This window comes from Thamnophis sirtalis, unplaced genomic scaffold, assembly GCF_051295495.1.
Source record: "Thamnophis sirtalis isolate CommonGarterSnake01/CBP01778 unplaced genomic scaffold, rThaSir2_p1.2 scaffold_2, whole genome shotgun sequence".
NCBI classification, from domain to species: Eukaryota; Metazoa; Chordata; class Lepidosauria; order Squamata; family Natricidae; genus Thamnophis; species Thamnophis sirtalis.
This window is the reverse complement of record NW_028261382.1, coordinates 50,785,683-50,800,547: the sequence shown is the minus strand read 5'-3', so window position 1 is coordinate 50,800,547 and position 14,865 is coordinate 50,785,683. Positions and strand designations below refer to the sequence as shown.

Genomic DNA, 14,865 nt, shown 5'->3' with positions numbered 1-14,865 from the left:
CAGGCTGGGCCACCAGTGGGGAGATCACTTCTCTTCAGAAGCGGGGAGAGAAGTTCTCTGCAAGGCTGCTCACCGACCTTCTGGTCCTATGGACTGGCACCAGAAAGCCCCTTAGGAATCCAGGTTTTCAGCACCGACTGCCAAAACCTCTTGGATGGCTTTAGCCTGTAAGGATTTGCCCGGCAGGGAGGCTCCAAGGGTGCTTAAGAAAGATGGAATTAAATAAGTAAATAAATAAGTGACTCTCAATGGGAACGCTCGCTCGATTGGCAGCACATTTTACCCAACCCTTCTGTTCTGACCGAGGCTTCCCAAGAGCAGGAAGCAAACTCCTGGTCCCTTTTATTAATGTGCTGTGAATTCTGCTCCTTCACATCCAGCAAAGTCTTTCGAGGGAGGATTTACGGTCACAGACCTTATCTGGCTTGGAGAGCTGCCAGGCCCAGATCTTGCAAAACCTGGCAAGGAGCCTCGGAGAGTCACGAGCCAATGAAGCGAACTAATTGTCTCCTGCAAACTCCACTCCCCTTTCGCTCCTCTTTTATTCCCTCTGGGAGGGGCCATTCACCGTCCACCTGTGGCCTCACTCCCAAGTTGGCCCCTGTTCTTTAGCTGTTCCCTTCGTCTGGCCATTCTGCGCATGCGCACACTGGGAACAGGCTCCAGCTGTTTGATGTCTCCACAGGCAGCTGATAACTGTCGGATGGCCCTGGCCCCCTCTCTGCCTCCGACGCAGAGCCCTCCTCAGAGCCTTCCCCAGACTCCAGGACTGGCCCAGGTTCCTCCCCAACCCTCCTCACTCTCTGTATCTGCTGCCAGCTCTGCCGGCCACTGGTGGGCCACAACCCCTTCAAGACTTGGCGTAGAGTCCTCCTTTATGGGGTGATGTGTGCTTTTTTTCCTCTGCAGAGCACCCGAGGGTCACTCGGCCCATGGAAAGCAGCCAGAACGTGGCCGGAAGGGTGAAGAACTGACCGACGAAGAGAAAGAGATCATCAACCGCGTCATCGCGAGAGCCGAGAAGATGGAGGAGATGGAGCAGGACAGGATCCGGTGAGGACGGAGGGGACCTTTGCGCTCTTGGCATTCCTCAGGGCCCTTCGGCCTCCGACGCCCCACCCCACCCGGGAGCCCCCTCCTCAAAAGAAGTAGAGACCCAACTGGGGGCCGGGGGGTGGGGGGAGGAGAGGAAGATAGTCCGTGGTGGTTCTGCTTTCTCGTTTCTTTCCCTGCCCGTCGGATGAGTGGAGCCGCGGAGAAAAATCCCCTTCCCCAGGTTTATCCGTAACGGCTGGGCAATTCCGGAAAGGTTTCTCTTTCATTCTTATTATGATTATGCTTAGTATTTTTTCCTGGGATCCCTGCTGCTCTTCCCTTTTTACCAGCCCTGCGGGGAGGAAAGAGTCCAGCCGACTTAGTTGCTCCCTTCCGCGGGTGCTGCACTGCGCCAATTCCATCCAGGGGAAGAGAAGAAGAAGGGAAGCGTATCTCACCAGGAGCGGCTGACGGCAGCTGCACATCGCATGCAGAACGGCGAAGGGAGGAAGCATCCAGTTTTCCAGAGAGGAAGGAGGGGGTAGTGGGGGGGGGGAGGCAAGGTTTCCCACCTTCCTAGCATCCTCTAGATCAGACCGTGTGGCCGTGCAGGGAGATTTGGGTTCAGGATTGGGCACTGGGGTGTGTGTGTGTGTGTGTGTGTGTGTGTGTGTGTGTGTCACTCAGGCTGAACGTGGAAGAGGAGGTCTTTTTTTTAATTATTATTTTCCATTTTCGTAACATATAATCCAGTGTTTCTCAACCTTGGCAACTTGAAGATGTCCGGATTTCAACTCCCAGAATTCCCCAGCCAGCATTCGCTGGCTGGGGAATTCTGGGAGTTGAAGTCCGGACATCTTCAAGTTGCCAAGGTTGAGAAACACTGATATAATCCACATGTATACTATTACATAGCCAATATCCTATTGTATTAAGTAGTAATTACATCAGTTCCTCTTGTCATCAACGCCCAGAAAGATAAAAACCCATTATTGGCTCTTCTGCTCTCCATACACCTCTTTCTTCTACCTCTCTCCTATCTCCTTTCTTCCATCCATCATCCTTTTCTACCTCCCCTTCCTTTCTCCTTCTCCTCTCTCTTCATTCCACTCCTCCTTCTCCTCCTCATCTTCCCCCCTTACCCTCTCTCCTATCCCTCTCTTCCCATCTTTCTTCTCTCCTCTGCTTCCCACTCTCCTACCTCCTTTCTTCCCTCCATCCTTTTCTACTCTACTTCCCCTTCCTTTCTCCTTCTCCTCTCTCTTCATTCCACTCCTCCTTATCCTCCTCATCTTCCCCCCTTACCCTCTCTCCTATCCCTCTCTTCCCATCTTTCTTCTCTCCTCTGCTTCCCACTCTCCTACCTCCTTTCTTCCCTCCATCCTTTTCTACTCTACTTCCCCTTCCTTTCTCCTTCTCCTCTCTCTTCATTCCACTCCTCCTTATCCTCCTCATCTTCCCCCCTTACCCTCTCTCCTATCCCTCTCTTCCCATCTTTCTTCTCTCCTCTGCTTCCCACTCTCCTACATCCTTTCTTCCCTCCATCCTTTTCTACTCTACTTCCCCTTCCTTTCTCCTTCTCCTCTCTCTTCATTCCACTCCTCCTTATCCTCCTCATCTTCCCCCTTACCCTCTCTCCTATCCCTCTCTTCCCATCTTTCTTCTCTCCTCTGCTTCCCACTCTCCTACATCCTTTCTTCCCTCCATCCTTTTCTACTCTACTTCCCCTTCCTTTCTCCTTCTCCTCTCTCTTCATTCCACTCCTCCTTATCCTCCTCATCTTCCCCCCTTACCCTCTCTCCTATCCCTCTCTTCTCATCTTTCTTCTCCCTTCTGTTTCCCACTCTTCCTCTCTCCTATCCCTCTCTTCCTATCTTTCTTCTCTCCTCTGCTTCCCACTCTTCCTCTCATTGGTGTATTTCCGCTTCTGAGCAAACTCCGTTCTATGTTGATGGTATTTATGCTTCCATATCAATATACTTAACATATCCTAGTTTTAAAGAAGAAATAAGAGAAAACAGTATACATGTGCAGTCATATTACTTTACGAGGAGGTCTTTTGAAGTTCTCCCAAACTTGGGCAGGAGGGCAAAGCCCTTCCTGGTTACCACATCATCAAGGCTGACATCAGTGGGAAGTTGCCACAATCCACGTTGCAAGGGGTTCAGACCTCCTGTCAGCCTTGGGGGGCAGTGGGGGGGGAAGGGGTTTCTTTGCTGGAGACTGATCTCTGGCCAGGGGAGATTTCTCTCTGGCTGCCTTGTGGACGTCCCCTCCCCACGCCCCCTCCCCACGCCCTTCCCCCTCCGTCAGCTGAGTTGCCCCAGGGGACCCAGGAGAAAATGGCTTATGGATACGGAGGGGGGATTTCGGACGCTTCTTGGAAGCTCACCAGGATTATGGCTCTGGGTGGTTGTGACGGCGGCTGTGTTTGCACTCCGCCCTCCGAGATTAGGTGAGGTATTCGGGTAGTCCTTGACTTTGCAACAGTCTGCTTATAGTGACCGTTCACAGTTATGACGGCACGGTATAAAGTCCACTTAGGGCCGCCTTTCGCCCGTACAGCAACCCGTCGTCACGCGATCGAATTTGCACGCTTGCCAACCACCGGGATACTAACTCAACAACTGCAGCGATTCACTTAACAGCTGGGGCTAGAAAGGTCGTAAGATGGGGCAAATGCCTTGTGTTTTAAGGCAGCCTGTCTCCTGGGCCGCCTTCACAACCTCCCTGCCTCCTGGAGGGGGGGTGTTGTTTGTGTCTTGAGCGAAGCCCCTCCCCAGCCTTCCTGCTGCCAGGGGATGAGTCCATGCAGTTGGGGTCTTGCTTGCCTCGGTTTATCTGTCCCCGTGGCGGTTGTGGTTGTGGCTGTGTCTGTGTCTGTGTGTTGACTGCTAAACAGAATAGAGAGTCCTGCTCCCTCCGTTGGTCTCTCTTGAGATAATGCCGTCTGTGGTCTCGTAATTGCTGTGGCTTTAAGCCAGGGCTCTCCAAATTTTGGCCACTTAAAGGCACGTGGACTTCAACTCCCAGAATTTGCACTTTGCAAAATGTCTCGCTTAACCACAAAAAAACCCCTGGCCTCAATTGCAGTCGTAAGTCTGAGTAAATGTGTTTTTATTTTTTCCATTTTCATTTTCGTACAGTCACATATATACTGTGCATAACCGGGGCCATATAACATTAAACAATAAACACTTCCATTCCTCTTGTCAACAATACCCCCCAAAATACAAACCCAATATACCACTTCGACGCTCCATACACCCTTTCTTTCGCCCCCCTCCAACTTTCCATCTTCCCTCCATCATTCCCCTCTGCCCTACTTCCCCTCCCCCTCTCCCTCTACCACTACCCGTCGAGGTGGGGTTTGGTGGTTGGGGTCCATGTGACGCTGCCTTCCTTGAGGCCCAGCCGTGTCACTTTTTAAAAATGAGCCCCGGGGCGTCCGGAGTCCCATTTCTGCAGGGACAGCTCAGCCCGGCTTCCGGGTCCCGCTTTCCGCTTCACCTGTGAAACCCACGGGCGATGGGCTGGTCAGCGGTAGCTTCCCTGGGAAGCCCTCGGCAAGCAGCCCACCCACCCACCCACCCACCCCCCTCTTCAGCGCGGCCGTGTGCCAAATCGGAATGCGTAATGTGCTCTCCCTGGAGAAGTGTTGTGGCTTTCCAAAGATGGCAGGGGGAAATATTGAGATCTCGCCGCGATCCGTTCCCCCAGATTGGCTGCCTGGCAGCCTCGCTCTGCCAGCCCAAACAACAGATGATGATGGGGGCACCCTCTTTTGGCAGCCTGAAAGAGCGGGGGTGCTTTTAAGTGGGAGCAGGGGGGGGGAGGGGGCTGGTTTTGGTTTGGTTTCCCCGAAGGAGCCTCTGGGCTTTCCCAACTTGAGAGACCGCCTGCTGCCAATTACCTCCCAAAGACTCATTAGATCCTCACAGGGTCGGCCTCCTCCGGGTGCCGTCTACCAGCCAATGCCACCTGGCTACTACCCGGGGGAGGGAGGGCCTTCTCTGTGGCAGCTCCGGCCCTTTGGAATGAACTCCCCGCAGGGATTCGGACCCTCACCTCTCTCCAGGCCTTCCGAAAAGCCGTCAAAACCTGGCTTTGCCGGCAGGCCTGGGAGGGATGAGTTCCCCTCCCCTCTCGACATGTATGGTTGTGTGACTGTTGTTTACTTTTATTATTTGTATTTTGTCTTTTATGTTCCCCTTTCCCCCCCCCCCTTGAATTGTTCGCCGCCCTGAGTCCTCCCGGAGAAGGGCGGCATACAAATAATAAAATACAAATACAAATACAAACTTTTCTGGATGGCCAGCGGTTGGGGCCCAAAATCCCAGGTTTGGCGGGGGGTGGGAATCCTCAAAGTGACCACAGTTAATAATGGGACCCAAACGAACCAGAGCTGAGATTGGCAACGTTTGCAGGATTACAAGCTGGGTTTGTGAAATCTGGCTTCTTCAGCCCGTGTGGCAGGAGGAGGAGACAGAAAATTTTGACAGCATCTGCCAGGATTTAATTTGATTTGACAATTGGAAAAGTCTTTCTTCTGGCTTAAGATCTGTTAACTTCCCAGAACCTGGTCTTTTGAATGCACTCGGCTGACATTTGTTTTAACCTCAGGGATGAGGGGGCAATAGCCCTAAAAAAATAATTTAAGAGAAGTAAATCCTCTTGAGGATCGTGCTTTGACAATTTACGCTTCAATGTTCCCTTAGCAAAGGCATGGGGGGGGGGGTTCCCTTCCTTACCCTCCCCTGGCTGTCAGTTGTGTCTTTGCGGCTGCTCTCTTTTCTTTTCCTCTTCGTTCCTCCCCCCCCCCCATTCTTTTGTGCAGTTTTGATAAATATTTAAACATGGAAAACTCTCTTTGCAAAGTGGAGGTTTGAAGAAATCAAGGGGATTTGGTGGCCCAGAGTTGGCAGGCTTTGAGATTGGATTGGATTGATTAAATTTATAGGCCGCCCAATCCCGAAGGACTCCGAAGGGCGGCTTACAGAAAATGAAATTTTAAAAGAAGGGTTAAAAACAAACAAAGGAAAACAGATTAACAGAAGCACATCATGCACCCAGTCTAATCGGGGCTGGACCTCGGTCGAGAGGTCAACAGCCCCAGGCCTGCCGGAAGAGCCAGGTTTTGATAGCCTTTCGGAAGGCCATGAGAGTGGGGAGGGTCCGGACCTCTGGGGGTAGTTTGTTCCATAGGGTCGGAGCGACTACAGAGAAGGGCCTCCCCGGGGTGCCGCCAGTTATTGTCTGGCTGATGGCACCTGGAGAAGGCCCACCCTGTGCGATCTTATCCGTCGTTGGGAGGTGTGCGGCAGAGCAGGGGTGAAATCCAGCAGGTTCTGGAGAACCGGTAGCAGAAATCTTGAGTAGTTCGGAGAACCAGCAAATGCCATCTCTGCTTGGCCCCAGGAGTGGGGAGGGAGTGGGGATTTTGCAGTATCCTTCCCCTGCCAGGCCCACCAAGCCACGGCCACAGGACCGGTAGTAAAAAAAAAAATTGAATTTCACTACTGGATCAGAGGGTGACCGAGGAATTCTGGGAGTTGAAGTCCACCCCTCTTTGGGTTGTCCAAGTTGAGAAACACAGATTCTCACACCCTGATTTATATACACACCCAGATATATATATACACACATACATATATATGTTGCATTTGTGCTGATAAATAAATAAAGGGAGACTAGTATAGATCTACTTCAAGCTATTTAGCTCTCATCAGCTAGCCATACCCTTGTTGGGAATCGATATTTACATGTTAGGCAGTTGTATTAGCCTCCAAGCCACAAGCTCTCCTCCCTTATCAGCTGAGCCAAGGAAATGATTAAGTGTTATGTCAAAGCACCTGGCGTGCCCAAATATGGGAGGGAGCACACTGCTTCCCTTTTGCCTTTCAGCTCCACCCTAGGAGCCTTCCGGGGAGGAAACCATGTTTGTGTTGCATTTTTGCTGATAAATAAATAAAGGGAGACTCGTATAGATCTATTCCAAGCGATTTAGCTCTCATCAGCTAGCCGTACCCTTACTGGGATTCGATGCTGGGCTGTTTTTACATGTTAGGCAGTTGTATTAGCCTCTAAGCCACAAGCTCTCCTCCCTTATCAGCTGAGCCAAGGAAATGATTAAGTGTTACGTCAAAGCACCTGGCGTGCCCAAATATGGGAGGGAGCACACTGCTTCCCTTACTGCTTACTGGGATTCGGTTTTTACATGTTAGGCAGTTGTATTAGCCTCTAAGCCACAAGCTCTCTTCCCTTATCAGCTGAGCCAAGGAAATGATTAAGTGTTATGTCAAAGCACCCTAGGAGTCTTCCAGGCGGGAAATCATTTTTGTGTTGCATTTTTGCTGATAAATAAATAAAGGGAGACTCGTATAGATCTAATTCCAAGCGATTTAGCTCTCATCAGCTAGCCGTACCCTTACTGGGATTCGACCCCGGGCTGTTTTCCCCTCCCATATTCGGAGGTTTCTATTGCATTCCTACTTTGGTGTTTTTTTTTGACAAAAAAAGCGCATAATAAACGGTGCAGAGAACCTGCAAGAACGCAGCAAAGCTCATTAGAAAGAAAAAACTAGGTTTAGAGGCCTTTGATTGATTGGTTAGATTAGTCGCAAAGCTGGCAAACAGGCCAGTTCCATCCCTGAAGTGTCCGTCCGAATGACTCTAAAGCTCTTATGCCGGTACAGTCCGATCTGGGTCACCCTCGACAGGTACTTAATGGAGTTAATCTCCCTGTGGGTCTGATGTTCCGAGCTTTCTCCATAGCTGGCACTTCCCTCGCCTTGGCACAGAACAAATCAGGCTCCATTATTTTTATTCCACCTGCTATTTTTAATCCCACTCATATTTTAGGCAGCCTGCCGCCTTCACAACCTTCCTGCCTCCCCGGGAGGGGCTTGTTTGTGTCTTGAGCGAAGCCCCTCCCCAGCATTCCTGCTGCCAGGGGATGAGTCCATGCATTTGGGGGTCTTGCTTGCCTCGGTTATCTGTCCCCGTTGTGGTTGTGGCTGTGGCTGTGTGTGTGTTGACTGCTAAACGGAATAGAGAGTCCTCTTCCCTCCGTTGGTCTGTCTTGAGATAATGCCGTCTGTGGTCTCGTAATTGCTGCGGCTTTAAGCCAGGGCTCTCCAAACTTTGGCCACTTAAAGGCACGTGGACTTCAAACTCCCAGAATTTGCACTTTGCAAAACGCCTCGCTTAACCACAAAAAAAATCCTGGCCTCAATTGCAGTCGTAAGTCTGAGTAAATGTGTTTTTATTTTTTCCATTTTCATTTTCGTACAGTCACATATATACTGTGCAGAGCCGGGGCCATATAACGTTAAACCATAAACACAGCCATTCCTCTTGTCAACAATACCCCCCAAAATAGAAACCCAATGTACCTCTTCGACCCTCCATACACCTCTTTCTTTCGCCCCCCTCCAACTTTCCATCTTCCCTCCATCATTCCCCTCTACCCTACTTCCTCTCCCCCTCTCCCTCTACCACTACCCGTCGAGGTGGGGTTTGGTGGTTGGGGTTCATGTGACGCCTCGCTGCCTTCCTTGAGGCCGTGTCACTTTTTAAAAATGAGCCGTGGGAATTCTGGGAATTGAAGTTTGGAGTCCCCTGCTTTAAAGCCGGCAGCATTGGCCATTGGCCCTGGGGTTTTCTCAGATGGGCTCTGCACAGGGAAGTCCTTGACTTAAGGACCGGCCACTTAGGGACCGTTCAAACTTCCCGGGGGAGCCGGGAGGTTAAGAAGCAGGGCATATAAATCAATAAACGCTTCCACTTTTGGGCAAAACTCTCTGCCTTTGGTGAATCGCATTGTGGTTGGCTTAATGACCGCCGGGGCGATGTTTGCTTAACGACCACTGCAAAAAAAAAAAAAAGTGGTAAAATCAGGTGGGTCGGTCGGTGATTGTCATGGAACTGTAACCGCAGCCTCCGTCGTAACTTGAGGACCACCTATAAGCCTTTCCGAGGCGCCTTCTTGCCTCCCTCTTTGGGCTGCCTCTGAAGGGCCCCCTTGGGTGGGGGGGAGGGGGGAGGGTGCAAAGGGGAGGGGGCCTGGGCCTTCCCTGTGGGGAGGGGGCTTCCCTAGATCTCGCCCGTCTCCCTTGCTTCAGGCGCCTGATGAAACGCCTGGACGACATGCGGAGCAACATGGCCGGGGACGGAGTGGAGCGCTGCGTCTTGTGCGGAGAACAGCTGGGGCCCCCAGGTGCTGCCTGCGTGCTGTGCGAAGGCTGCAAGAAGGTGAGCGGGGGGGGGGGGGTCCCTGTCCTGTAGGCTTTCTTGGCCCCCTGCATGAGGGGGGTCTTCTTTCTGCCTTCCACTTCCATGTAGCCTCTCTCCTCTTTCCCTTTTTTCTCTCTCTCTCTTTCTCTCTCACTCTCTCATTCTTCTCTCTCTTTCTCTTCTCTTTCTTTCTCCTCTTCTTTCTCTTTCTCTCTATCTTGTTCTTCCTTTCTCCTCTCTCTCTCTTCTCTTTCTCTCTCTTACTCTCTCACTCTTCTCTCCCTTTCTCTCTCTTCTCTTTCTCTCTCTTTCTTTCTCCTCTCTCTCTCTTTCTGTATCTCTTTCTCTCTCACTTCTCTTTTTCTTTCTCTCTCTTCTCTCTCTCTCACTCTTCTCTCTTTCTCTTCTCTTTCTTTCTCTCTTCTTTCTTTCTCTTCTTTCTCTTTCTCTCCTCTTTTTCTCTTCTCTCTCTCTTTCTCTCTCACTCCTCTTTTTCTTTCTCTTCTCTCATTCTTCTCTCTCTCTTTCCTTTTTCTTTCTCTTTCTCTTCTCTTTCTCTTCTCTCTCTTTCCTCTCTTTCTCTATCTCTCTTTCTCTCACACATCTCCTTTTCTTTCTCTTCTCATTCTTCTCTCTCTCTTTCCTTTTTCTTTCTCTTTCTCTCCGCTTTCCCTTTTTTTTCTCTCTCTCTTTCTCTCTCACTCCTCTTTTTCTTTCTCTCCCTTCTTTCTCTTTCTTTCCTCTCTCATTCTTCTCTCTCTTTCTCTTCTCTTTCTTTCTCTTCTCTTCTTTCTCTTTCTCTCTATCTTGTTCTTCCTTTCTCCTCTCTCTCTCTCTTCTCTTTCTCTCTCTTACTCTCTCACTCTTCTCTCCCTTTCTCTCTCTTCTCTTTCTCTCTTTCTTCCTCCTCTCTCTCTCTTTCTGTATCTCTTTCTCTCTCACTTCTCTTTTTCTTTCTCTCTCTTCTCTCTCTCTCACTCTTCTCTCTTTCTCTTCTCTTTCTTTCTCTCTTCTTTCTTTCTCTTCTTTCTCTTTCTCTCCTCTTTTTCTCTTCTCTCTCTCTTTCTCTCTCACTCCTCTTTTTCTTTCTCTTCTCTCATTCTTCTCTCTCTCTTTCCTTTTTCTTTCTCTTTCTCTCCTCTTTCTCTTCTCTCTCTTTCCTCTCTTTCTCTATCTCTCTTTCTCTCACACATCTCCTTTTCTTTCTCTTCTCATTCTTCTCTCTCTCTTTCCTTTTTCTTTCTCTTTCTCTCCGCTTTCCCTTTTTTCTCTCTCTCTCTTTCTCTCTCACTCCTCTTTTTCTTTCCCCTCTTCTCTCTCTCTTTCTCTCTCTTTCCTCGCTCACACTCTTCTCTCTCTCTCTAAATAAATAAATCTAAATCTATCTATGTTCCTCTCTTTCTCTTCTTTCTCTTTCTCTTCTCTCTCTCTTTCTCTCTCTTGTTGTTCCTTTCTCTCTCTTCTTTCTCTCTCTTCTCTTTCTCTCTCTTTCTCCTCCCTCTTCTCTCTCTCTCCCTTTCTCTTTCTCTCTCTTCTCTTTCTCTTTCTTTCTCCTCTCTCTTTTTCTCTCTCTTTCTCTCATTCCTCTTTTTCTTTCTCTCTCTTCTCTTTCTCTCTTTCTTCTCTCTCTTTTTCTTTCTCTCCTCTCTTTCTCTTCTCTCTCTCTCTTTCTCTCTCTTGTTCTTCCTTTCTCCTCTCTCTTGCTCTCTTCTCTTTCTCTCTCTTCTCTTTTTCTCTCTTCTCTTTCTTTCTCCTCTCTCTCTCTCTCTCTCTCTTTCTCTGTCTCACTCTCATTTGCAAAGTGCTTTGCTTTCTGCCTTTCCCTGCCGTTGTTAAGACTTATTTTTTTAAAAAAAATTAATCTTCTTAATTAATTAAGTCTGTTAATTAAGTGAACTGAATGGGAGGCGGGTCTCCCCCCGAAGCCTGGCGGGTGGCATCTTGGCTGCAGACGTGACTAAGGAAACATTGCTCTGGAAACTGGCAACTTTTGAACCCGGGGCCCCTCTCCGCTGCCCCCCCCCCCCCCCCCCCGGGACAGGTTCCACCCTCACGTCTTTCTCTCCTTTGCAGAACGTTTGCACCAAATGCGGCATTCAGACCACCAACAACCGGCCTCACTCCGTCTGGCTGTGCAAGATCTGCACCGAGCAGAGAGAGGTGGGCTCCGGCAGAGGCCTCTCGCCCCTCTGTCCCCCGGCCTTTGGGGGAACGCTGGGGATCTGCGTCCTTTGGGCTGCAAAGCGAGAGAGGAGCTGTGGGGAGGGGCTGCTGGGTCCTTCCTGCAGCTGGGCCCCCTTTTCAAGCTGAAGGAGGCCTGGAGGAGGGGAAAGTTCCTCTTTCAGGGTTCATGGTAGGACCCCTGCAGAGTGTTCGGCTCTGAGAATAGGATAGGATGGGATAAGGAAAGAAGGAAGGGGAATAGCATAGGAATAAGAATAGAATAGAAATATAGAATAAAAGAATAGAATAGAATAAAATAGAATAGAATAGAAAAAGAAGGAGAATAGAACAGAATAGAATAGAATAGAAATATAGAATAAAAGAATAGAACAGAATAGAATAGAATGGAAATATAGAATAAAAAGTAGAATAGAATAGAGAAAGAAGGAAGGAGAATAGAATAGAATAGGAATAGCATAGAATATAAATAGCATAGAATAGAAATATAGAATAAAAGAATAGAATAGAACAGAGTAGAATAGAATAGAAAGATAGAATGGAAATATAGAATAAAAAATAGAATAGAATAGAATAGAGAAAGAAGGAAGGAGAATAGAATAGGTATAGAATAGAATAGAAATATAGAATAAAAGAATAGAATAGAACAGAGTAGAATAGAATAGAAAGATAGAATGGAAATATAGAATAAAAAATAGAATAGAATAGAATAGAGAAAGAAGGAAGGAGAATAGAATAGGTATAGAATAGAATAGAAATATAGAATAAAAGAATAGAATAGAACAGAGTAGAATAGAATAGAAAGATAGAATGGAAATATAGAATAAAAAATAGAATAGAATAGAATAGAGAAAGAAGGAAGGAGAATAGAATAGGTATAGAATAGAATAGAAATATAGAATAAAAGAATAGAATAGAACAGAGTAGAATAGAATAGAAAGATAGAATGGAAATATAGAATAAAAAATAGAATAGAATAGAATAGAGAAAGAAGGAAGGAGAATAGAATAGGTATAGAATAGAATAGAAATATAGAATAAAAAATAGAATAGAACAGAAGAGAGTAGAATAGAATAGAAATATAGAATGGAAATATAGAATAAAAAATAGAATAGAATAGAGAAAGAAGGAAGGAGAATAGAATAGGTATAGAATAGAATAGAAATATAGAATAAAAAATAGAATAGAACAGAAGAGAGTAGAATAGAATAGAAATATAGAATGGAAATATAGAATAAAAGAATAGAATAGAATAGGGAAAGAAGGAAGGAGAATAGAATAGAATAGGAAATAGAATAGAAATGGAATAGAGTAGAGTAGAATAGAACAGAATAGAAATATAAAATAAAAGAATAGAATAGGGAAAGAAGGAAGGAGAATAGAATATAAGAATAGAATAGGAAATAGAATAGGAATGGAATGGAATAGAGTAGAGTAGAATAGAATAGAATAGAATAGAAATATAGAATAAAAGAATAGAATAGGGAAAGAAGGAAGGAGAATAGAATAGAATAGGAAATGGAATAGAAATGGAATGGAGTAGAATAGAATAGAATAGAATAGAATAGAATAGAATAGAAATGTAGAATAAGAGAAGAGAATTCTTAATTGGCCAAGGGTGATTGGAGACACAAGGAATTTGTCCATGGTGCATAAGCTCTCAGTGTGCATAAAAAGACGAGATCCATTCACCAAGAGAGAGAGAGAGAGAGATTTCTGATGCTCTCCTGCAAGGGCCACTGGAAGGCCAGCATGGGAGGGGGATCCAGAGGGCTCAAAGTCCTTTGAGCCCCAGGAGTGGCTCTTAGCACGATTGTCCCCCTCCCGTCCCATTGACCGGACCCCTCTTTCGCGCCCCACGGACCCCCTCATTCTCCTCCGCTCTCCACTCTCCAGGTATGGAAGCGCTCCGGGGCCTGGTTCTTCAAGGGTCTGCCCAAGCAGACCCTTCCCCAGCCCATGCCCATTGCCAAGAAGCCCCAGCCGGCTGCCAGCAGACCTGCCCCCTCCGTCCAGGAGCCAGCAGCACCGTATTCCCACCAGCGGACCCCCGGTGAGCCCTCCGGGTTTGGCCCTCGGACTTTGGAGGGGTTGCAGGGAGGCAGGAAGGCCGGCCCAGCCTCATCTCAGAACGGCAGGGTTGGAAGGGACTTCAGAGGTCTTCTAGTCCAACCCCCAGCTCAAGGCAGGAGGATGTATACCAGAGGTGGGTTTCAATTATTATTTTTTTACGACCGGTTCGGTGGGCGTGGCTAGATGGGGGCATGTGACTGAGGGGGCGTGGCCAACTGTCACTCACGCACACTCAGTCACATGACCCCCCCAAGCCATGCCCACCGAAACAGTGGCGGAAAGTTTTGACCGTTTGACCATTAAAAAAGGGGGGGAAATTACATTTTTTTCCCAATGAAGATTGTTCTGCACATGTGCAGAACAGAAAATAAAGGATAGAATCGGTTACGGTCCCGTGTCCGGCCGGGTTAAATCCGATCCGAAGCAGTTGGAACCCACCTCTGGACAAAGGATGGCAGGGTCTCTTGTTCAAAAGCCTCCCTTCCACGGGTGAATTGTCCTCCCTGCCAGGAAATCCCTCCTCCTCCTCCCTTCCACGTTGCTTCTCTCCTTGATTAGTTTCCCCTCTCCGCCTTTCAGCTTCATCCAAAAGAAGGAAAAGAGTATTTTTGAAAAAAGGGATTTCTTTTTCTCAGGAGGGTTGGGTACCAGAGGTGGGTTCCTACCAGTTCGCACCTATTTGTAGAACCGGTTCGTCAAATCTACCGAAACGGTTACAAGAGGTTCCACCAGTGGACCCAGAAAGCAGGCCACACCTACAGAAGAGGTTCCAAAAAATTTTGAAACCCACCACACACACACACACACACACACACACACACACACACACTCACAAAGAGAAAGAGAAAGAAAGGAAGAAAGAAAGAAAGAAAGAAAAAAAAAGAAAACAGAGAGAGATGAAAGAAAAAAAGGAAAAAGGGACAGAGACAAAAGGAAGGAAAGAGAGAGAGAGAGAAAGAAAGAAGGAAGAAAGAAAGAAAGAAAGAAAGAAAAACACATGGCTGGCAAGCCACTCCCACAAAGGAGGCCACACCCACAGAGTAGGTTCGAAAAATTTTTGAAACCCACCACTCACACACACACACACACTCACAAAGAGAAAGAGAAAGAAAGGAAGAAAAGAAAGAAAGAAAAAGAAAGAAAGAAAAGTGAGAGAGAGATGAAAGAAAAAAAGGAAAAAGGGACAGAGACAAAAGGAAGGAAAGAGAGAGAGAGAGAGAGAGAGAAAGAAAACACATGGCCGGCAAGCCACTCCCACCAGGTCACATGGCCAGCAAGCCACTCCCACAAAGGAGGCCACACCCACAGAATAGGTTCCAAAATTTTTTGAAACCCACCACT

General features: G+C 47.8%; 1 protein-coding gene across 1 annotated transcript in view; it reads left to right on the top strand.

Annotated features, from left to right (window-relative positions):
* RPH3A (rabphilin 3A) overlaps positions 1-14,865 on the top strand; it is a 34,025-nt gene that overhangs the window by 5,316 nt on the left and 13,844 nt on the right. The window contains exons 2-5 of the mRNA XM_087705443.1: positions 910-1,053; positions 9,159-9,288; positions 11,344-11,430; positions 13,348-13,504. Of these exons, the coding sequence (XP_087561569.1) occupies positions 910-1,053; positions 9,159-9,288; positions 11,344-11,430; positions 13,348-13,504 (518 nt within the window). The remainder of the gene's footprint in view (positions 1-909; positions 1,054-9,158; positions 9,289-11,343; positions 11,431-13,347; positions 13,505-14,865) is intronic.